Consider the following 25,596-nt stretch of genomic DNA (forward strand, 5'->3'; position numbering starts at 1 on the left):
CAAACTGAATCCTGCTTTAATTGAAGCTTGTAGAGTACAAAGTCCTACAGAAAGATTATACAGAATCATCTGGAAAACAGGGCTCACAAAATCCCTATTGAGAGGAGGATGAGAGTAAATTCATAGCTCACCAAAGCCTCTCTGTATCAATTTCCCAGAGTACCCAGAAGGTCTCTTTACCACTTCAGTTCTATTCCTCATCTCCAATTTTTATTTCATTAGAAGGCAAAAGTGTCTATATTACTTGAAATTATTCTGGCCTTAAGAAATTTAAAGACTTTTAGATGTTGAACATTTGAAACTTAAATAACTTAGTAAGAAAGCCAGCTGACCTTAAAAGTTATTTTGCAAGTAAATGGGAAATGGACTAAATTATCCTGGATATAATTTCATTAAGGTTTCAAACCATCCAGGAAAGAATAGCGCAATTATATCATTTTATAATTCAAGTTTAGAAAAAGTAAAAGTGTGTGCCCACAGATAGCTTATTTCTTAAAGGCCACTCCCTCAAAATAACACATTTCCAGTCTTTGTTCCCTTCTCCTTGTCAAAAATACCAACTTGATTTCTTTTGGAGGAATGCATAATCCAAGATGATACAATGGGCCCACCTCTGCCCAAAAACGTTGAAAAGTCTAAAAGCTGGAAATAAAGCTGATAGGCAAGACAAATATGGGTCAAATATGAGTCAACTGCTTCTTCATTTGTTTCTAATTCATTCTATAACCCAAGGCTTGCATTTACCAATCCTTTCCCCTAAAGTCATCTAGCTATTTGAGCAGAGAGCCTGGACGTAAAGTCTATGGAGGAATGGGAGTTGACAGATAAACTGTCAAGGTGAGAAGAGGTAGAGGTTTGGTGGTTAATGAATAAGTGCCTGTCTAGCCAGCTCCTCTTCTTCTCTTGACTTGAATCAACCAATGTAGATGCGATGAAAATCATTGGCACCAAAAGCAGCATTACACTTGGGACATTTGCGCTGGCGGGTGTCATAGCGTGTTTTCACACACTCAAAGCAGAAAACATGAAAACACTTGGTAAGTACAGCATCCTTTTTGCGCATATTGCAGCATGGACAGGTCAGACGAGCCTAAAACAGAAGGAAATCAGAGTCTGAATAACCATAAAGGTTTAAGAACCAAATGACTATCATATATAAACAAATCAACCACAAAGAACTAGAATAAGAGTACCACTCCCCCACAGACACTTAAAATAAACCATTGTCTGGTTACCTTCATGTAAAGAAGTTCAGTGTTTATTCCCCCAATATATCAGTAGACCAATTCAGATTTTAACCAAAATCAAAGAAATTACTGAGGCAGTATTTCTAACCTTATAATCCTTAATTTCCTCCATCAGAATCTCATCACACTTGGGCACATTATCTGGTTTCTTTGTGGTCTCCAGCTTCCTTCGAAGTCTTGAGATGTCCTCCTATGGCAAGATAGCAGACCCATTAGACCCATTTCCTCAGACATACCTGCTGTTTTTGAGAAAATATTTCCTACAACTTGAACTTGCTGACATGGAAAGAAAGGACCTTTTGTTCTTTCATGTTCAATTTATATTTAGGAATACAGAGAACTGCAAAGGGTAAGATATTTTCTTTTGTTTCAGAAAAGACAACCATAACCATATCCCCAAATTAGTTATTTCAATTACTGTCAATTCAGTCCTGTGAAAACATAATCTAACAATTTAGAAAATAGGCCATCTTATTTTGTGGCAACTAGTTTTAAGATAAGGGTAGAATGGAATTAAAATAATTTACAGCTTGTAGATAAGGATAGAAAAAATCATGAAAAATAGATGACATGACAAAAAATAGAAAAATTAGAGAACTTTAAAATTTCATGTTGATATGCTACTTTAAAAATTCACTAGTTCACACAGCTAATAAATATTTATTTCATGCTGATTAGCTGGTGGACATAATAGGCTTTGGGAATATGACGCTAAAGAAAACAAACTCAGTCTTCTCCCACAAGGAACTTACAGTCTAGTTGGAAATAATATACATTAGACTAATGGCTCATCTCATGGTCACTTCAGACCTCAGAAAACACCTAAAAGTTGAAATAATTGCTCAGACCTGGGCTCGTTTGAAATTGAACATGTCCTTTTCTTTGGTGACACTGTTCTCCACAATCTCATCCTGAAAATCATGGAGCTTCTTCTGTGCCAACTCAAGTTGTGCTTTGAGATCATCTGCAAGTTGGGCTGCCTCCATTGCCTGTGTGAGACGTACAAATAATATCATCCTATCACCCCTGATTTCAAGCAAGGCAAAATGTTAACCTAAGTTCAAGGAATGAAGTGGACTTAAAATTTCATCCAGGTTATACACACTTGCTTCTCAAGATGGACCCTCACTTGAGATTACAAAATAATCCATCATACCTTACGTTTATTCATCTCCAAGGCTTGGGTCCTAAGACCCAGCTCCTTCTCCCCTGTGCCAATGTTGCTTTGCAATAAGTGCTCCTTCTCTTCCAGTTTCCTTACTACCTGTAACTGGGCATCAACCTTTGGAGGAGAAAATCAGACATTAACATAAACAGGAAGAAAAATAAAACTGGCTATGCTTTCTTAATTCATAGTCCATGAAATATATAGTATGTTAGAAACAAACTATTACTCATTATACCCATGAACCCTTCAAAATATATCCAAGAGGGTCGGGGAGGTAAACTGGTATGCAGGAGTGCTGATATAGCATGCTCAAAGCTCTAGTTCAATCCCCACTATCGGGGTTAAAAAAAAAAAAAAAATCAAGACTTATTATTATTAAAGACTTCACTTTAAATAAGAATCTCTGAAACCACTAAAAGTCTTTTAAAGAATCTTAGCAATTCTTTTCCAAATTGCCAAGAATAGATAAAATTACACATACACATATTGATCTTCTGCAGCCATACTAGTCATCAAAACCTGACAATTCCTACTAGAACATATAAATTTTAGCTCAAATAAAAGTTCAACCATTCCTCTCCCTCAGAATAACTAGAGATTCTAATGTAGTCTTTTTCTTGAAATTAATGCATAAAGTAGAATTAAATAATATTAAAGGATAAAATGTAAAATCACACATCCTCTTCAGAACCTTTCACCCACAAACTCAAAATCCAGAGGTAGCTAGGTAAGCACTCTGAAAGCTTCCCTGTAAGCTTCCAGAAAATTTAAAAGTACACACTCATACATACATTTTAATACAAAAGAGAAAATAAATCACCTGATATTAAAAATTTATCCACATCAGCAAATTCATGTGCTTTAACAGTTATATTGTACTCCTTTGTAGACATGTATAATTTATTTACCTGTGCCCTAATAATAGATACTTGGTTTGCAGGGGATTTTTTAACATACAAAATGCCACAATGACCATTTGACAGGTATCTTCAAACTGAAAGCATCTTACATCAACAGAATGGAAAACACCACTCATCCTAATTACCTGAGTCTTCAGAGTCAAAACCTGGTCTGCCAGTTCCTCCTTCTCTTCTTTGAGTAATTTATGGATCTGATTAGACTTGATACGTTCTGACATGAGTTTAAAATTTGCATCATCCTTTTCTCGCAACTGCTGCATCAAACGGATATTTTGTTCCTGCATGTCTTCAAAGGCTTGGCCTGTGACATCCATCTCAGAGAGCAGAGCTTCTTCTTCCTAAAATGAGAAATCTTATAATGAGAATGTTCTAACTCCAAAGAATGAACATAGGAAATTAAACTTTCCCACCGTTAACTTAGTGACAGAGACAGACTTAGCTTAAGACTAAACTTAAGCTTTGTGTTGTAACTAAGTTCCCTGAAAATACAGAAGAAGCCCTATTACTTGAAATCACTGGCACCAACTTTTGGTCTCATATTCATTAATTGGTCTGTACTTAAGCCAGAAAAGCAAATAATAACTACACATACCTTAATCTAGCAAACTTATCAAGTAGCACTTGGGTTAAAAAAAAAACTTGTATCATAAAGCCTCACATTTTCTCACAATTTTCCACAACTTATAATACTGAATTTAATCTATAGAATTTTCAGCTAGGTGATATATGGTACCTAATAATAGCTTTAATTTACATTTGTCTCATTTTAATTAAGACTAAAGCAATCTGAGTTTCTTTCTGTGAACCATTAATATCTTTTGCCTATTCTTTTACTGGGTTGTTGGTTTTTTTCCCTATTATTTTTCAGAATTTTTTAAAATATGTATTAGAAAGATAAGTCCTTTTTTGATAAAAGTATTTTTTTTTCCTTTTTCTCACTTGATCTGTTGGCTTTAGTAACAATGTTTTTGCCATTTACAATTTTTGTGTTTTCTTTTTTGTCATAACTCAAAATTATCAATTTTCCTTTCACGTGTTCTGAACTCTCCTTAATAGTTACAAAATTTACCTGTTTTCCTCTTATTCTTTGGTAGATTTATCTCTCTTTTTTTTTTTCAAATACTTTTTTTTAGTTGTAGATGGACAACATCTTCACTTTATTTTTTTATGTGGTGCTGAGGATGGAACCTAGTGCCTCATGTATGCCAGACAAGCACTCAACCACTGAGCTACAATCGGAGCCCCGGATTTATCTTTTTAATATGATATCTTGGATCCATTTGGAAATCATCTTAGCATAGTGTTCAAGTATGTATACAACTTTTTTCCAATATTATTTCATTTTTGTCCCACCACATTTAACATTCTTCCCTTTCCCTAATGATTTAAAACTATATTGTTAGTGTATATTAAATACCCACATGGACTTCTGTTTATTTCTAGATTTTTATTCAGTTCTTTCTCTGATATCCCAAGCTATTTTACCTATTGAAACTTGATGTTAATAATCCAGTTATCCTTAAAACTATTGTCATTTTGCTATTTCTTGGAAACAGTGAGGGCGTACTTAACAGTGATATATGGTTTTTCCCATCATTTGTGTATCTTTAATATCAAATGCTAATAAAAATTTCCTGGGACTTTAAAAATAAATAAATGCATTCTTCATGAGATAAACAGATTCCACAACCACAATCAACATATTGGTTAGTCTTTTGTAACCTAATTGGGAAGCATATTTTTGTTAGTTTTATATATTTACTAGCATAATATATAAAAAAAATTATATCTCGTTTTCATTTTATATTCACTATATCTCCTAATTCCACAACAGCAGAAAAAGAATAGATCCTTTATAAATGAAGTTAAAATAATTGACAATCCATCTGAAAATAAAAATAAATTTTTCTGCCTCTCAAACACAGAAAATAATACAGGAATGAAAGTCTTCAATGTAAAAACAAATAAACAAAACAAAAAAAAATGGAGAAAAAATACTAACAAAACAAAAAAATGACTAGAATAAAAGCAAATTTCATTGGCAGAAACTTCCCTGTCAAGTAACATTTACTTAAAAAGTCAATTAAATAAAGAAAGTGTGCCCACCTGCTTGGCCATGGCCAGTTTTTTCTGCAGGTATTCAATCTGCTCTTCTACTGCCCGAATCTTCCTCAAGGCATCCTCATCAGCCATTTTCTTGTTTTCTTTCTTCTCCTTATCCTCTAGATCCTTGAGTCTTTGCCTTAGATCTTCCAACTATAGAAGAAAAATTACATAAAAATAAAAACTAAGTTATAATTCTTTAAAAAAAAAAAATCAATTAACACTTTGCAAGATGGAAAGCCCAAAATACCACAAGACCATTTTTGCAGAATTCTGGAACAAAATAAATAATGAAAAATGATCCAATACGGCACATCACAACACTGTTTTAACAACATGCCACTCCTCATTTTCATGAGCAACGTTTTTGAGAACTATAAATAGTCCTCAACAAATAAAAGTATAAAAAATTTCCTCCCAAAAAGTAGTCAGAAAAAGAGAATAACTACAGTATGATTCATTCAGCAGAGAATAAAAAATTTTTAAAACTTCTTATTATTAAATTATTACTATGCCAGTAATTCTGAAATCTTACTATCTTTCAGAGAATCTTAAATCTCTAGTTTAGATGGTCTTTGATAAGAAAATGTTGCTAAATTAGTCACTTACCTCTAAGACAAAGAAACTATATCTTTCAATAGTATGAACCCTAGAAATTAAAATTTTAACAGGAAGACTAGATTACCTCTGCCTTAGACTTCTTCTCTGCTGCCATTAGTTGAACTTTGTCTCTCTGTTCCTTCGGGGCAGAGCGGTACATATCTAGCAACAATTTCATCTCCTTTTGGCTCTCTTGTGCCTTCCTATGATAGAGGTGGCAGAGGGAGGGGAACAGGAATGAAAAAACAAAGGCCATATCAGAGCAAGGGAATTTGGAATTGAGCAGAATATTTTAAGGTTTTGTTTCTTTTTTTTTAATATTCTAGGTCGTAACTAAAAAACAAAATATTATACAGAATATCAGTAGACTTCTGAATATAGTTGAGAAGTACAGAAAAGTTGTATAAATGAACCATTTCTCCCTTAAATTCTCTACAAAGTTTTAAAATAAAGATTTGTCACATTTATTACATTAGACAACTTCTGTGTTCCCACTCTTAAAAACTGAGACTCAATAGGATTGAAATGGGATCCACGGATGTATTCAAATAAGTCACTAAGATGATTCTAATATGACACTTATAAAAAAATGTTTGTTAAAGAGATTAGTAGGAAGAAAAAGGGACAAAAATTGAAAGTTTAAAATAAACTAATCCTAGACTTCATAGCTGATTAGCCACCAACTAAACACTAACATTTCACTTCTTACTAAATTATTAAACCTTTTAACTACTCTTGAGTCCAAGTATTTTGAGTACAGTGGTCCCTCAAATTAAAACATTAACAAAGACTCTACCACAGAAACTGGAGAGCTAAATGTACTGCCAGATAAATTATTAGTTAGGTGGGGAAGACACCAATATATGAAAGTAATCTATCTCACTATTTCAATTGCTGTAGGAATAAATCTTCTAAGAAATCTCTTACTATGATCTGGCATACCAACAAACTAGTTTGTCAAGAAATCAGATACTGTGTAAGTTACAGCAATGCATATTTCATTTAGTATAATTTAAACTACAATTAATGCCAGCAATCACTTAAATCTAATTATTTAGAACGATTCTCAAGTGTGTTGCTGCATTATGATATCCCTTCTCTTCACATTAATGAAGGACCAAACCACAGGGTTTATTGTTATTTAACCACTCAACTAGACTGCACAATAGCCAGGGAGGCCACTCTTGATCGAATTGAGACCACATTAATTGGTGCATTTAGTTACATCTAAAATATTAGAATGATCAGACAGGCTCTACCATCAACCAAACATTTCATTTCATTCTTGATGTCTGAACCTTAAGGTTCTGAGTCAGAAATAGTCACCCTACATATTGGTCTCACTTGAGTTCAATCTTCAATTGTTTGATAATTTCTGCTTCCTTTTTCCTTCCATCATCATGTTTTCCTTTTTCCTTATCCTTAGCAGAATCTCTTTCTTTTTCTGATTCTTTCAGTTTCTGCTTCTCTCGTTCTCTCTCCTTTTCCTTCTCTCGTTCTCTTTCTCGCTCCCTTTCTTTCTCCCTTCTTTCTCGTTCTCGCTCTTCCTCATCCCGTTTGGATTTAATTTCATTGACATCTTCCTGAGAGGTTTTCAGTGCTGAGGACTGGGTGGGTAAGTCCTCAGAATCTTGTTTTAACTCTGCAGGTTCATCCTTGGCATCCTCTGTACTAGATTGAGACTGCAGGAGAGCACTGCCACTGCGCAGACGTGTCTGGATAAACAGAAAAAAAGGAAAGACACATATCACTTATGATAGCCACATTTCTCACCTAACTCAAAAAGCTTCACAAACTTAATAGCTAGTGATACTTATTCTATTCCTCCTTACCTTGTTCAGATCAGACTGGGCTTCTCTCAACTTCCGTTTATACCTTAGGACCTCCCCTTTCAGCTGGTGATTGTGATTCTGGAGGCTACTGATGAGGTGGCGCATTTCCCGGTTTATAGGGCCTTAAACACAGCAATAGCAATGTTAAGAGAAACTGTAATGAGAGTAAAGGCAAAAGGAGAAAAAATGCAGAACACATGAGGATGCTCTGAAAAACAGAATTACATAAAAAATATTCTTTCTCAGAAAGTGAAAATGAAACTGGTCAATTAGAGTTAAAAAAAAAAAATACTTGGGCTGTGTGTCAAAAGGAATCACAGGATTTATTTAAGGTACTTCAGGACTTCTGAGTTGAAATTAGTATTAACAAATCCTGGGACCAAGTTGTGTCTTTCAAGAAAGGCCTTTATATATTTACAGACAAAACTGCAGGGTGGAGCAAAAGTAATTATATACCTGCTTGTTCATTGGCAGCAAGGGTCTGCTCAAATTCTATCCTCAGCATTTCATATTCCTTGCGGACCTGAGCCAGTGTATCTTCTAGCTGGATCACTTCAGTTCTCAGCTTCTTATGAAGACTAACCTCATCTCGCTACACACAGAAAAAGGAAACAGTCAAAAATTCTTATCAAAATGTGGAAAGCTGGATGTGGTGGTGCACACCTGTAATCCCAGCGGGAGGGAGGCTGAGGCAGGAGAAACATGAGTTCAAAGTCAGCCTCAGCAAAAGTGAGGCACTAAGCAACTCAGTGAGACCCTGTCTCTAAATAAAAAAATACAAAATAATGCTGGGGATGTGGCTCAGCAGTCTAGTGCCTGAGTTCAATCCCTGGTACCAAAAAAAAAAAAAAAAAAAAGTGGAAATATGGCTGGGGTTGTAGCTCAGTGGTAGAGCATTCGCCTAGCACACAAGGCACTGGGTTTGATCATAAGCACCACATTAAAAAAAAAAAACTACATAAACAAAATGAAAGTATTGTGCCCATCTACAACTTTATATATATATAAAAAATGTGGAAATATCACATCCTATTATTTTGTCTCCTAAATTTGACCTACAAGATTTAAAAAGAAAAAAGAATATGATATGGAAAAAATGGGTTACTCAGAATATTTCCACTTCCAATAACGTTAGATAGCTTCAAAACATTAATTTAGAAACTGGCAGGATAGTGAAGAAAGAAAGGAAATGGGCTTCATCTATGAAAATATTACAATTTAGTTAGAGACCTCAACCATAAAACAATATACAAAAATCTATAAAGTAGTAGTAATTAATTTGGCTGACATATATAATAAAACCAACTATTTAAAACATTATTTTAAGGACTATGGTAAAAAAAAAAAAAGAACATATAAACAAAAGTTTCCACCCATGACTTCCTCATACACATAAGCTCCAGCCATCTGAAACTATCTGTCATGCTCTTTCACATTCTCATACATGCTGATCTCACTGCTGGGAATATACTCCTACTTATAACTACAAGTAAAGTTAAAGTTATATATCTTTAAGATTTGCACTTCACCTTCTCAAGTAGAATCAAGAAGGTTCCACAGTCAAATCATATGCTCTGTCTCCTCCATTACTGTACCTTTTAGATATGCTGCTATTATACACATTGCAAATGAATGGATACTATTCTCCCAGGGGACTATAAGATCTTTAAAGACAGGAATTCTGTTACCTCATCTTTATATGCCCACCATCTAATGGAGATCAATAGGCATTCTATACATGTTTGCTGAATGGATGAGAGATTAACTGCATAAGAGAGAGCAAACCTATGACACTTAATGAGGTAGAAAAACATATATTACAGAAAACAAAGCAGCGCTGTTACCTCAATGAGTTCAACCTGGCGCTGGTGGGTTCCCCTGGTGCCATGAAGCAGGGTCCGAGCCTCATCCAAGTGAGCTTTCAACTGTAGGCTCTCATTGTACAGAACAGAGAACTGTGACTGCATGCAACGATATTCTGGAGTTTCCTTAACCACCTCCTCAACTGCACTCCGCAATTCCACCTTAGAAGGACCCAAAGGAAAATCAAGTCAGAAGCACAATCTAGCATATGTGAGCAAGATGCTAGATATATAGAAAATAAATCACCAAACTCACTGAAGGTCCTGCAAAAGTGAAATAATTATTAAGATTATGAAGTCTATCTCCCCTTTCTTTTTGTAAAATCTATCCCAAATTATAGATCACTCAGGACTGTTTGATATGTGTCTTCCATTGTTTCAATCTAGATCCAAAGATAGAAGAAGAGCTACCAGAAGGGTCCTATGAAATCTGCCAGGATAGTTCCTTTAAAAACATAGTTAAGTGTCCCAGTCACTAACTTCTCCTCTTTATAGTCACAGAGAAATATTTCTGACATGGTAACAAAAATAAGGGATAGGGATATAGCTCAGTGGTAGAGTACTTATCTAGTATGCATGAGACCCTGGATTCAATCCCCAGTGATAGAAAAAAAAATTTTTTTAATTCCATGGTAGCAAAAACAATTATTCACTTAAGCAACTATTTGCTTTAATTAGCCAAACACTTTCATTAATGTAACTTGTTTTGTTTCTTCAGTTCAAACATCTTTATTCTTATTAACCCTGAAACAAATTAAATTATTAAAAAAACAGATGGCTATGGTTGAAAGAGGTATAAGAAAAACTTCCAGAATCTTCTTTCTTCCCCTAAGAGGGTGAAGAGGGAAAACTCTAACGGGCAGGTTTGAAAACCAACAGGATCACTGACCATTTTTCTGCCTTTGTTTTGGCAGCAAGAAACTACAGAGCCAAGTCTGTGGCCTGCCTTTGGCAAAAAAACGACACGTGAATGCCTATCCTCCACAGTCTAAACATGTTTTTTATACACCTTATAAAGGCTCAATTTGACATCTATTTTAAATTCTCACTCTATTTTACCCTATTCTTCATTTTCCTCAATAATTCCTAAATTAGAACACCCTGATTACTCTTTCGATCTTTATAGGTTGCTTTAAATTCTTTTCAAAACAAGGCAAGTTGCAGATAATAGGTAAATATGTAAATTAGGTTTTTTTCTCCCAGTTTTACTAAGGTACAATCAACAAATAGATTGTATATATTTAGAGTGTATGTTTTGATAAATGTATTCACTATGAAGTGATTGCCACAGATAATAAATATATCCATCATCTCAGTTCCCTTTTTTGTAGTAAGAACATTTAAGATCCACTCTCAGTACATTTCAAATACAAAATTATCAACTATAATCACCAAGCTATACATTTAATCTCCAGAATTTACCTTGCACAAGTGAAACTTTCTACCTTTAAACCAACATCTTCCCATTGTCCCCAGTTCCCAGCCCCTGGTAACCACCATTCTACTTAGTTTGTGTAAGTAAGTTCCACTTCTTTAATCCCACACATAAGGGAGATAATGCAATATTTGTTTTGTGTGGCTGGCCTGTTTCGTTTAGTATAATGTCCTCCAGGTTCACAGATGTCACAAATGACATGGTTTCCTTTTTTAACTCTGAATAATACTTCATGATGTATCTATACCACATTTTTCTTTATCCATTCAATGTACACATACATCTCCTACCTCTTTGGTCAGAGTTATTCCTAAGTACTTTTTTTTTTATGCTATTATAAAATGAAATTGTTTCCATAGTCTTTCTTTTCATTGAAATACAACTTGTTATGGTTTAGATATTGGGTGTCCCCCAAAGTCTCTCATGAGAAAATGCAAAAAAGTTTAGAGGTGAAATGATTAGGTTCTGAAAGTTTTAACATAATCACTGTATTAATCCCCTAATAGGGATTAAGTGGGTGTCAACTGTAGGCAGGCAGGGTATGGCTTGAGAAGATGGGTCACTGAAGGGCATACTTTTGGGGCAAATATTTTGTCTCTGGCGAGCAAACACTTAGTTTGCTTCCTGGTGCCATGTCCCCAGTTGTTATCTTCCACCACACACTTCTATCATGATGTTCTGCCTTACCGGAGGACCTGAGGAATGGAGTCGGCCATCTATGGACTGAGACCTCTGAAACATGAGTTCCAAAATAAACTTTTCTTCCTCTAATTGTTCTTATCAGATCTTTCTGGTTATACCAGCTAAAAAGCTGACAAAACAATGGATTTTTATATATTGAGTTTGTATCCTGCAACTTTACTGAACTTGTTTATAGCTCTTATGGTTTTCTTGATGAAGTCTTCAGGGTTTTCTATTTAAAAGATGATATCATCTAGAAGCAGACATTAATTCTTCCTTTCCAATCTGAAGGCCTTTTACTACACCTCATGGGACTAGAAATTGGAGATTGAATCCAGGGTCACTGTACCACTGATCTACAATCCCTGCACTCTCCTGGCCCACACATACACACTGGCTTTCTTTAAGACAGGGTCTCACTAAGTCACTGAGGCTGGCCTCACACTTGGAATCCTCCTGCCTCAGGCTCCCAATCCTCCCATGGGATTATAGGTATGTACCACCACAAACAGAAAAGGCCTTTTATTTCTTATTGCCTAACTACTCTTGCTAGGACTTCCAGTACCATGTTGAGTAAAAATGGTGAAACTGGCCACCTTTATTTTGTTCCAAATCTTATATAAAAAACTTTCAACTTTTGTCCATTGAGTATGAAGCTAGTTATGGACTTATAATATCTGGCCTTTACTATGTTGAGGTATGTTTCTTCTATACCTAATTTGTTTAGAGTTTTTATCATGAAGAAATGTTGAATTTTGTGAAATACATTCCTCTTTTCACTAGTAAAAGTAAATTATGCAGATTCACAAGTGTGTGTGTGTGTGTGTGTGTGTGTGTGTGTACTCATATATATGTACACACACACACGTACACGAGTTGGTCTGGTTTTACTGCTTTTCAGAGATATGCCTCCTACCTTCAACTTTTCATTCTGGGTAGTGACCTCCTCAAAGTCTTGTCGAAGTTTCTCCAGCTCACAGTGACGGTTCTGGGCCAACTCTTTGTTCTCTTCAAGCTCTGCATTCATTTCCTCAAACTGGAGAAGCAGAGAAATAGCAAATGAGAATAAGACCTAACACCAGGTCAAACACTGCTCCCTAAGTGGGTCAATGACTTTACCTTCCGGGCATTGATAGTGATTGTGCCACCATAGAGACTGCTTCCTGCTCCATATACCTTATAGCCTTTTGAATTCACCTATAGAGAAAATAAAGATTCTTTAGTAAGTGACCTTAAATTTTGGCCTGATAAGCAATGTCCTTTTCAACGATCAGTTATTTCCCCCAAACATCATTATCCAACTTGATCCTTTCTGAAAAGACTCCTTAAAAATGATTCTAGTATCCAAACCATAACAACACAGCACTGACCCGTTCTAGGACTTCTGCCAAGTGTCGGTTGAGTCGCTGTTCCCTCTTACGAATTTTGTCAATATCCCACTGCAGATCATCAATCATAGACTCCAGGACAGATACCCGTGACTCCGCTGTCTCCACTTTACTCTGCAACTTAGAGAACTACATCCCAAAGATGGGCATTCAGAAAAACAGCAAAAGAGACCAAATTAGAAAAGAAATACCTTACATCAGTAGCTTAAGTTCTAAATCCCACAAAATTAACCAATGCTTGTATAATTACGAAAAAAATGTTTCAATGCATGAGTGTACAAATGAAGCTGCAGATTCATTTTAACAGTTATGAGTCAATTACAATTATGAAAACTGTAGAAATCTGTAAGAACTCTCACATAAAAGACCACTTAAGATTCAATAATCAAAAAATAAATAAATTCAATACTTTCTCTACATCTGAAAAGCACCATTCCCCTTAACAGACCACAAATTCATTAGAAAATATGTATTTTTTTAGAAACAAAATATTCTTCATTTTTATCAGACAATTTAGAAAATGAAAATTCAAAAAAGACAACTATATTTACTCCCAACTTTCTCTCCCCACTTTTCCACAAATGATAATCCATATAAAAACAAAATGAAAAATTTTCATTCTTCTTTAAGGTGACCCCAGAACAATCCAGAATCAGATATGATAAAGACACAAATTTTGTGTTACATGTTCACATTAATGTGTACATACTCTTCAGAATGGTTTTAAAACATGCCCCCAAATTCTCTGACCGTCCTATCAAGAGGTGGAATCTTTGATACTTCACCTTAAATCTGTTGATATACAAATTAGTATCAACTTAAGTGACTCAGTGGAAATAATTCGTGTCAAGGCTATGTCAGAAAGAACATGAAGGTTTTGCTTGTTTTTCTTAGAACGTTCACTGGAAGAAGTCAGCTGCCATTAAGAGTTTCGACTACCCTGAGACTGCCATGCAAGAGAGGTGATCTGAAGGCATTCCAGTGAGAAACTAAGGTAAGCCTGCAGCTGACAGGTAGCATCAGTAGCCAGCTATGAGATCCATCTTGCACATCAACTGGGTTGATCAAAACTACATGCCCTCCAATTTAGTAATCTGAGATTTGGGAAAGGGAAGAACTATCCACCTTGGTGGCATAGATGTGTATTTCATTTTCTTACTATATTCCAATTTATTTGTAAGTGCTTCTATACTTTAACCCCTTAGAAGTTCTATGAGAACCAAATGTATTAATAAACTCACCAGATGGTTCTCATGTAACCAGTCCTGTATGGACCTTAGCAGAGTTTAGGAAACATGAAAAATGTGGCTTTGAAATAAAATAAATTTACATTCAAACCACAGCTCAATCACATTCTATCTACTCTCATACCAGTCACTAATCTTCTGAATTTGTTTCCCTAGCAGCAAAATGAAAGCTATTTTACTATTAGAGATGATATTCATAAAATGTTTAAATACTACGTACTAAGTAAATGGTAACTATGAAATTACTAATCATCATGAGAATTCAGTGGCCAAACCAAGGTAGGCCACATATCAGTAGAACATCATCTGAACTAAAACAAATGATAATCAGGAATATCAGAAGAGACTTTTAAGTGCTCACTTTTGGCATGGTTTGATCATGGCACAAGTTTGGACTAAAAAGACTAAAAACTACATTCCCCAAGTTCCCAGGACACCACAATGCACTAGATCCTACTGTCCAATTCTCTGTTGAATTTTATCAAGCCATTCCTTAATAACATTGTTCACAGTGTTTTGTATTTGGAGTAATCCATTATTTGGGGTCTGGGACTTTTCCTGCATTTTGCAAAACCCTATAGGACAGCATTTCTTCCCAAAGACCGAAGCTCCTATGTCTATTTAAATAGTAACAGTCATGGAGAAATATTCACTTATTTTCTTCTTCCCTTAACCTGTCCTCAGATTGTTATTTCTCAAAGCTGAATGCCTGCCCCACATGCTCTTCAATATTAAAATAGGTTTTAAGTGTACAGTAACTTGAAGTGCTCAGAATTCTGAGTCAATATTTGCCGGTGCCAACAGAGACAGGTGTCTCTTTTTTTCCTAATCAAATACCTCCTGAGACATGGTGCAATGCTTCTCCTGAAGGAGGTCTGTCAGTTCCTGTAGCCTCATATTCTCTTGCACGAGGAAGGAATTCAGTTCCTGTACTGCTTCGTCTACTATCAGATTATCTGAGGAAGAAGGACTATACTTTAGTTTAGCATCTATAGTGCCAAATTTTAAAAATCACGTATCCCACCAAAGCATTAACCTCACTTCATTTTCTTCGAACTTCAAGAAGCATGCTAGTTTTTAATTATCTTGTGTGACACATGAGGTAACCAGAGGTTAGGTGACTTCATTTAAAAAAACCATCAAATTATAGTCAAGGTCACCTAACCTCATCCCTTGCTATAAAGTCAAAATGCCTTAAGAAATGGAGGTTATGTAGTTTTATTCAGATAAGGTACAATCCCCCAGGAAAGTACATTTCAGAATTGAAGACAAGATCTCTACTCAGTATCAGAATTAATAGCAATATAATTCTATTTTATAAAGCTATCACAAATTCCTATTATTAACTAACACTAACAAGAAAAATTTGTTTGGAGAGATAAGGGGGTTGGGAGCAGAATTTCCATCTTCAAACAAGCATCTATAAAATCATAGACTCACTCATCATATTCTGGAATACTATGCTAGAGGCACTCTTCAAGTTCAAAAACCAAAATGTACACCATCATTTACAAAGCAGGTAGGTAAGTTTTTAAAGCTTATTATACCAGTTCATATGTTCAGATGTCACAACTACAGCTCAAATCCAAACTTTATTCAATGGAACCAGATATTCTCAAGATACACATCATTTTTTACATAGAGATAACAGAGAAAAAACATGTGCTCTCTCATGCCACCTATTTCCATTACTCTTAGAAGCCGTTCTCGAATGTGATTGGGCACCTCCCTGATTGGGTGTGAGGCATTCCAGCTAAACTGTGTCAGAACTAATCCCCACCCTTTCCAGGTGCGAGAGCCCATCCATGTGGGGATGTGACTGACCACTGACCCTGAGACCAATCACTGACCCTGACCTTGGAATGCTGTCCCCCTCGACCTTCATTGGATGGAATTTTCCCCTGAATTTCTTGTTCCCCAATAAAAGGCCACTCTCTGGTGTGCCCTGCCTCTCTCTCTCCTGCTAGTCTGTGTAAATCTCGCTGCCCCACCAGGTGGCTCAAAGCAGGAGCCAGAGGGGAGAGCCGTCTCAGACCTGGCCAAAGAAAAAGGTAAATTGAGTTTGTGTGTTTATTTTGATCTCACTAATTAAATTCTATGCTACGAACCTCTAGTATGAAGCTAGTGTGCTGGTCACGCGGTTGAGATCGCCCATCAAAATCACTGGCAGAACTTTTAAAATGACATTTCCCTAAGAGGCACCCCATACCTACTAAATAAGAATCTCTGTGGGCAGAGCCAAAAAAAAAAAAAAAAGAGTGGGATCAGAAAACTAATGCAGTGAATTAATAAATGTAATCCTTTTGAATCAAGGACTAAACAAACATGAGGAGAAAATGAATTTCCAAAAAGTTAGTTGATACTACAATACAGTTTATATATTTTTGTCTCTTAGAAAGTTCAGCTTTTCAATAGTTATTTCCTTTAGTGTTACAAATAGTTCAGCTATTTGTAATTTGTAATGCATCTTTTATTTTTAAACTTAAACTCAATCTTAAACCACATGCCATTAAAAAAATATTTTAAAATATTGTTTGATACAGTATTCATTTTAGTTTCTTTACAAATCAGCAGTTAATTTACTTGATATTCATTTCTAAAATTAAATCCAACATTAATATAACCTCTGTAAATTACCCACATTATTAAGATTTAACAATACCTTCTAATTTTTCAATGAGAACCAAGGGAGAAAGAAGTAACACACAGCTTGTTTTATAGTAGGTAACAGGGAGGATTCATATCTATTCATTCCCCACTATGTTTCCTAATAAAAAACCAGAAATACGCATACCAACAAAAACACTAAAGAAACCTTTGCCGACCAAATTTTCACAAGTCATCTACATGCTTCTTAATTCTGTTGATTATTTAGCCATAGTATCCTTACAATTTACAGAAAATGTATTTCTTACTTGCCCACCCAAAGGTTCAACTCCACTACATTCAGTTTATTTCTCTCAGAGATAAAAGTTTAAATATCTTAATGATAATCAGGATAGTTAAGTTATTACAACTATACAATGATTGTTACTAAAAACATAAAATCAAGGCATTTTATTTGTATTTGAGCAAGTTATTTGTCACAAAGGACTACAGATGTAAACTACCTACACAAACACTGTAGTATGCAAATATAAATTCCTATATTAACACTGAATAACATGAGCTTTCCAAATAGTGATTTAAGTACACACGTCATCATCCATATCGTTTCTATTTTACCTTTTTTAAACATAGAAATCATCTCACAACCAACTCAGCCAACTCTTTTTAAAAACATTAAAAACAAAAAACAACATTAAAACTGACTCTTAAATCAAAATTAATTTTGCTACTTATAAAAGTATCTAATATAAAGTATCAGAATGGGATTTTTCCTCAGTTTGTTGAAGGACTGTGGCTCAAAATGTGAAGCATTCTTAAAATACTAGTATAACATGGTAATGGCATCACCAGTAATGAAGACTAGTATTCCAAAAGATTTAATATAAAGTAAATATGTAATTTTGCAAACTATAAATCACCATGCAAAGGAAAGTTCTTTTTCTTATCTTTTTTTTCCTTCCCTTTACTGTTTTGGTGCTCAGGATTGAACCCAAAGCCATGCACATGCTAGGCAACGCTCTACCATCAAGCTATACTGCAGTTTCACAGAGGTGACTTAATTCACCTCCCACTACTTCTGGTCTCCAGGATCTTGCCTCACCTCCACTGTTTAGTTTCCGGGATAAGAGCTCCACTTTTTCTTGCAATTTATCATAAACAGTCACAATCTGGGACACAGCTCGCCGGGAGGACTCCACACGCTCCTGCAGCTGAGACTCCATCTCTTCACTGGAACTGCTGGCCAAAGTAGCAAGGAAAGAGAAAGCTGGCTCTTGCCCTTCCCCTGAGGACACAGGGGGAAAATATCAAAATCCATTTTTCCCCTCAAAAGGAGAGCTTCAAAGTAAAGCTCAAATTTGAAAACCAAGATAACATGCAATGATAGAATCAATCACAAATACTCACCTCTCTCTCGGTCATCTTTGCGTTCCTGATTGCTATCAGAGTCAGGTTCTGGTTCCGGCACAACAAGGGCTTTCCTTTCTGTGAGTAGGTCTCCCAAACCCTGCTCCAGATCATAACGTTTAAGGATGATACGGATGTTTTCATCGAACTGGAGAAGCATATGTACAATTATGAAAATAGAAAAAGGCACAACTTTTGAAACGAAGAGTACTAAGAGCTAAAATGCTCAAACAAATCTGAACAAATAAACAAGTTAGCTACCTGACTCCAGTACCGGTTGACAATCAACAGTGAAGCATCATCAGTGGCCTGTCGTCGTTCTAGTTTTTCAATGTGCTCCCGAAGTTCATCTTCGATGGCCTGACGCTGATCGAGCATTTCTGCTAGCTTGCGATTTTTTGTTTGTAGTGTTCGAATGTCTAACTCCTCCTACCCCAGGAAACCAGTATTATTAGTTACCACAAAGAAATCAGACAAATGAGATGTTAAACTCATCAAGTTCACATTAGTTCATTAGTTATTTCTTAGGAATAAAGCTATTCATTATAAAGATATCTTACAATAAATAGATAAGAAAAAGTAGAAAAGATAAAGGTATAGGTGTGTGATGACATGAGGAAAGAACAAACAAATACACTAGAATCTCAACTTTACACTTTTTTATTATTCCATTCACATCTACCTCCACAAAGTGATGCTACTGTGAGGCTCCACCATCCAGTTAGATCATTCTCTACTTCAATAAACACTTGTCTTCTATCCCTTAAGAACCACTCTTCATTCATTCAAGACTTTAGCACCTGCATCCTTCTCTATTCCAGTCCCTGCCAATGTATCTGGTGACTTCAACATACATGTGGACAGACCATCTGATTCTCTAGCATCTAGGCTGTCAGTAGTTTGAACTCCTTCACTTAGTGATTATACCCTCCCCTGTGCTTCAGTCATGAATTCCCAAAACAATCTCACAGACATTATCTGGAACTCTGCTACATCTGAAATCTTAAAATTCCAACTTCCCATTCCCTGAATAAAACCATATTTCTCCACGTATCTCACGTCCTTACACTATTATGCCAGTTCTTTTAACTCATTTAGACCTCCAGAATTTGAATTCTCTTTCTCCTTCTCAATCCCTTTTTGTTTCCACTACCTTCCATATTCTAAGTATACTCTGTAGAACATTCCTTCAAACACCTGGCTACTCTTCTCCTCCATTCTCTGCCTTTCTTTTATTCTACCTCTGTGAACAAACCCCAATCAGAATTAATTCAGACTATTCCATTCCAATAGACAGTTTCCTAAGACTTCCAGATGAAGTCATTAAACCAGGGAGACTGGTGACTTTATAAAATGAATTCCTAACCTGAACAGATCATATAATTAGTGAAGAAAAATTTCTTTAACAGATGAGTTCCCATTCTACAATCAAAGCAACAGAAAACTCTTTATCAAATGCTACCCTCTTTCATATCACACTAGACACATGGCTTTATGTCCTTTTTCTAATAAAAAAAATATATATCAGCCATCAGCTCTGAAACTCCTGAATTCTTCACTTCTATAACTCATCACACAACTCACTAACCAAAGAACACATTCTTAAAACCTCTATTTGTGCTCAGGATCCCTTCTCTTCTGTTGGCACAAAAATCTCACCCCATTTATAATTCCACACCCCTCTCAATACTTTTAACCTCTCTAGTTCCTGCCCTAAGTCAGGTTGGGGAGGGGACACAAAGTTTGGAATATCACAGTCCAAGAAATAGTATGTGGAAATGCTTACATTCTTTCTTTCAATTAGGAATAACTAAGATGAATATTTTAAAGCAAGAATTGCCTATTAGAGCACCAATTTCTTGTTCTACTTTTCTCTTTTCATTTAGTTAAAACATTCTTGACATGTCAAAGCAGACAATAGTTTCCCCACTGCTTATTAATAGTATTAATAAACTGTATCTTTAGCCTCTTCTCTGAACATCATCTTCCCCCTCTTGTCACTGAAATTTAGATGAGAACACCGTTTCCCTGAAGGTTTCTCCAGTTGTGGCTGTTTCCCTCCTGAGGCCTGGAGGCAGGTGATACCTTGTTTTCCATTGCCATTCCCAAGCCATTAACCCATCTGCCTCCATAAAACATCCTAGCTTTGCAGCTTATGCCACTGTTCTTTACCACTTGCCACTGGCTATGGTTGAACTGATCTATAAGTGCCCAAGTCATGTCCCCATATTTCTCGAAGATTTAGCATCTAGCTTATTATCTCTCACTTTCTACACAACTACTCCTGACATAATTCCTAATCAGTTCAATTCCCATACAGATGATCTTTCTGGATATCAAGTCACTGGTCTCTCTGTGATCAGCTCCCCTAGTTATTCTGTTTTAGCTGTACCTGCAGGTTCTCAATGAGCTCACTCTTCAGAAATAGTACCTATTTTTCCAGCTCACTCACTCCAATTTCCTAACTCCAACAATTCTTCAACCTCTCTAGAATCTACAATCCATATGCCTTTCCCAATCCTTTGTTACTCTCACTTCCTCACCTCCTTTTTTATTTTAATCAGACTTAAATCTCAAGATCAGTCATTTTGCCTTTTAGAAACCTTCTATCTTTCCTTGCTACTTCATCACATTTCTCTGGTAAAAACTCCAATTCTAGTAACAACCTATTTTCCACATACAGGAAGCCTAGCCATGCACCTGAAAGTGACTAGGAAAAAAAATATATATATATACCATGCTGATGGTTTCACTCTAAGCTCATGTTCACAAATTCAAGTGGGCCTCAGTGCTGCCCAACAACTTAACTACACCTCCCTGGTCCATTCTCTTTTCAAGATGACTACTTCATACCTTCTCCTGTCTCTTCCTCCCCCATCCTCACTCTCAGATGAGTCTTGCTTTTGATTTCACTGAAAAAAAATAGAAGCAATCAGAAGAGGACACCCATACCTCCCTCCCACAACCACAGCTGCCAACCTATCTATATCCAAACCCATATCCCCTGCCTTCTTTCTTGCCATCCCTGTTCCTAGTCAAGGCCATTTCCTCCACATGTATATTCCATTCCATTCCATTCCATTCCCTCTCACCTTCTCAAGGACCATCATACCTGTAACTTGTCTCCTCTTTTCTGCTATATCATCAATTTCATCCTTTCTACCAAATAATTTTGTCTATAGATAAACATACTACAGTATAACAAATCTTAAAAAACAAACAAAAACTTTTCCTTGATCCCATTTCCCATTTCTCTCTGGCTCTTCTCTCTCATTTTATTTGTCCTATTTTACAATAATGCTCCTTCAAAACACTGTCTCCCCCTCATTTCCCTAGTGCCTCCCCTCTATATTTTCTTAATCACACTGCAATCCATCCCCACTACTGCACCTACATAGGTCTTTGGAGTCTCCAATGAATGATTACTACATATAATACCACAATCCTTCACCTTACTCAACCTATCAGCAGCACCTGATCAACTCCTTCAAACCTAGGACCCCACTCTTTACTTGTTTCCCTTACATCTCATTTTATTGGTTCCCTTTTTTCTTTCTTTTTTTTTTTTTTTTTTTGTCTCTTTAATTAATTCCTCTCATCTCCTTGAAGCAAATATGTTGCAGTACACCAAGATTCTGACCTTAGACCTGTTCAATATGTAAGCTTATTGCTTGAAAGTCTCTAATCTCATTTAAGTACCATTTCCAAAATGGTGATTCCCAAATATACAGCCTTAACCCAGTTAGCCCAGACCTCTCTCCAGAATCCAGGTTACTATATCCAACTACCAATCTACTTAGTGATCTAATTGCCTCTACTAAATGTTTAAAACTAAACCAAACTCATGATTCCCAAAATCCTATTCTTCTCATACCCCTACTTAGCTAAATAAGAGAAATCTTCATTACTTCCAAAAGCCTATGGGATATTCCCTTCTAGCTCTCATATGCCTCATCCACTCCACTAGCATATCTTGTCAATGCTACTTCCATTGTGGTCCACACCATATTCCCTTGTTAGAATTCCAGCAAAGGCTTCCTGTAGCAAATACTTCTGTTCCATGTTTTGTCAGCATGCCAGATTTCAGCACAGATATGGTGGAAAAGTCAACTCATACTGCCAGTAGTCCCACTTTAAGCATACTTTGCAGTCATAGTTTTTTCTATTCCATAATCTCAGCTAGCTCACTATAGCAACTTTGAAATACACACAGGAAGAGCCATTGCTTTCAACAGGAACCTTCAACTAATGGGCAGGAGCCAATGGACACATGCCTCAGATCCCCACCTTTGGAGAGGTTTAGCTATAAGGTGTGGCAGATGGAGGATGAGAAGGAGCAAGGGAATAATTCTACTAACTGAATTCTTGTTGTAACCCTTGTTCCCCTCCAAACATAGGTCAGAGCATGTTACTTCCCTATTTAAGACCTTCCAGGAGGGCATGGTATTGCATGCCTATGATCCCAGTGACTTGGGAGGCCAAGGCAGGAGTATCACAAATTCAAGATCAGACTCAACAACTTAGCAAGGCCCTAAGCAATTTAGCAAGACCCTGTCTCAAAATAAAAAGGACTGGGGACTTACCTCAGTGGTAAAGCACCCCTGTGTTCAATCCCCAGAAATGAAAAAAAAAAAAAAAAAGACCCTCCAATGGCTCCTAACTGCCCTCTGGATAAACTCCAAGCTGGATATGTGCTGGGCTTCCCTTAGAGCATGTGCTTATTTCTATCAATGGCATACATCACACTCCATTTTAACAGTTTATTCCCATGTGAATGACTTCAGTCTAGGGGCTATCCTCAATGTAAAGCACACTATCCAGCCAATAAGATGCTCAATGGATACTTACATTTGAATATTTCAATACATGCCTTTGAGTAAATATGTTTGGAGTGCATGGTGTGAGGCATTGTTTGAAAGAATCATCTCCTGACAGCAGTATGCGCTACTTTAACCCCAGAGAGCTCCAGAGATGACACCTCATCAACAATTTACTACAAATGTTCCTTTTTTTTTTTTGGACTCTGTAAAGAATCAACCTCTCAGGACCTCAGCCTTAAAAATAAGTAATGGAGGGCACCTTAACATCATATCTCCTGGCTGAGTTCCAAAATACAGAATCTTGATCTAGTTCAAAACTTGTAAGTTCTTATCTGTTAAGATATATAATATTACTGAGTTTTTGGTGTACACACTCCAATGAAACTGTCATTGCCACAAGAGCAAGAAAAGTACCAATTTTACTCCCCATTATATTATCTAGTACAACAATAGTCGTAAATAGCTCACTTTCAGGTATACTTACTATGTTGAAGGCAATGTTGTAGCACTTAACAAAGACTCTCATTACAACCTAACATGACAAGTACTGTAAATTCATTTCACAATGAAACAGAGGCAAAGGAAGAATAACATAAGGCCATGCAGCTAGAAAGTAGTACAGCTGAGAATAAACCTCAGTCAACTTGGCTTCAGATTCTCACTTTTCACCACACTCACTTGTTTTACTATACTATCTTTTAGAACTTGGCACGAAATTTTCCTGTGCTTAAAAAATGAATATTTATATTCCCACTGCTAAATAACTTTAACCAATGCTATGTCAAGCATCAGAGTCTCAAAAGAACATAAACACATCTTGAAAACAAACACAAATGTCAGTGTACCTCTCTTCTAGAACTGACCACCATATCATTTCACCCACTTCACCTCTTTTATTTCTCTCTTCTTTTCAAATGGCTTTTCCTTTTTCCAAAAGGCTTCCATAAATTTTTTGTTCCAGGTTGCAACCAACATTAGAAAAGTATATTTTCATAGCATTGTTTTGCCATACCGTTGAAGAAACACCCCCTAGCTTAATTGTTTCCACTGTGGTCCCTGAATCTTCAACAGCTGCCTTCTTCTCTGGAGGCATGGATGTGCCTGGCTCACCAGCTGCTCTTTTATTTCCGATTCCTGACATCTTGGCATAAGATGATAGCCGTTTTCCTGGAGGGAAAAAAAGAGCAGAAACTGAAATAAGATAATGCAAGGAGAATAACAATAAAGAAAGACCATGCATGATGTAAAAACTTATGTATCACCCTAGATCTATTAGTTAATTACACACAAAGCAACACCACCTCCAAATTCCTTTTAAGAAAGAAAAAAATAACACATTGAGGAAGAATTGACATTATAGATTTCTAAATAAGATGTTAATAAGATATAAGACAATGGGCAAAGAGTGAAGAGACTACAAATAAATTTCAACAATCACACTTCCTGAAATGCCAGAACCAGAAATGTAGAGTTTGATGATGACAGAAGTTAGTTCCATAGTGTTTAGAATCAGAGAGCTGAAAGAGATCTGGGAAATGGCTACTAAGTCATTAATAATGGACAAGTCAGTAATCATCTCTGAACCTCAGTTTCCTAAGCCAGAAATAACCACACGTACTGCCCCACGCCTATTATAAGGAACAAGTGATGCGATTACAAAGAGAAATAATGCCGAACACAAACCTCTCACTCAAAAACTCCATCTCTCCCTGTAATATTTGCAGTTTTCCCCATATTTCCAAATAAGGAAATTAGACCCGGTACGAATCCCAGTTCTTCCTCTTGGGGAACCGTGTTTTGGCTTAAAAAGCTTGAGTTCACCAAAAGGTGCCGGTTGGTTCCTCACCTGTACAACCGACACACATTTTTCATCTGCCCTACCTTATTTCCAGAGTTTCGGAGCTCAAAGGAGGCGGAAGGGACGCTAAGGCACTTTCGCTACTTCGGGAAGCAACCCTGCCATCACCGAGACTACAGACTGCTTTCCTTCCAATTCGAGCTCAGGAGAGGGGTATCGGTGGCAGCAAACTGAGTCGGGCCTCGCCTGGAAAGAGGAGAGACGGGAGCCGGGCAAGGGCGGCAATTGAAGGGGGCCAAGGACCCAGCTAACTGTAGGCCCAGAAGACCAAGAGGGCGGAGTTTCGCTAAGGCACACAGCAGAGACCTAAGCCGGCTTCTTTCAACTCGCGCCACAGGCAACACACCTCCGGCAGTTATTCACCTAGGCCCGCGCAGGCCGCCCATCCCTCACCTCTGACCCGCGCCGAAGAAGAAACCAG

The 25,596-nt window shown here is 36.6% G+C and overlaps 1 protein-coding gene across 2 annotated transcripts; it reads right to left on the minus strand.

Annotated features, from left to right (window-relative positions):
• Positions 1–25,596, minus strand: Rnf20 (ring finger protein 20). Of its 2 annotated transcripts, none has more exons than XM_076845738.1 (20): positions 25,199–25,596; positions 24,330–24,484; positions 18,759–18,926; positions 18,498–18,645; positions 18,193–18,375; positions 15,321–15,439; positions 13,219–13,365; positions 12,968–13,045; positions 12,765–12,884; positions 9,715–9,894; positions 8,327–8,462; positions 7,871–7,992; positions 7,383–7,753; positions 6,124–6,241; positions 5,442–5,591; positions 3,461–3,673; positions 2,404–2,529; positions 2,096–2,236; positions 1,336–1,437; positions 1–1,090 (listed from the first exon to the last, which is right to left on the minus strand). In XM_076845738.1, the coding sequence occupies exons 2-20, from the start codon at positions 24,456–24,458 to the stop codon at positions 914–916; spliced, it is 2,928 nt and encodes a 975-aa protein (XP_076701853.1). In that variant the 5' UTR covers positions 24,459–24,484; positions 25,199–25,596; the 3' UTR covers positions 1–913. The 2 variants fall into 2 exon arrangements, with proteins under 2 accessions (XP_076701853.1, XP_076701854.1); XM_076845739.1 differs by lacking the exon at positions 25,199–25,596 and adding an exon at positions 21,351–21,409 and having other exon boundaries at positions 24,330–24,414.

Source organism: Callospermophilus lateralis, chromosome 2 (assembly GCF_048772815.1).
Source record: "Callospermophilus lateralis isolate mCalLat2 chromosome 2, mCalLat2.hap1, whole genome shotgun sequence".
Lineage (NCBI taxonomy): Eukaryota > Metazoa > Chordata > Mammalia > Rodentia > Sciuridae > Callospermophilus > Callospermophilus lateralis.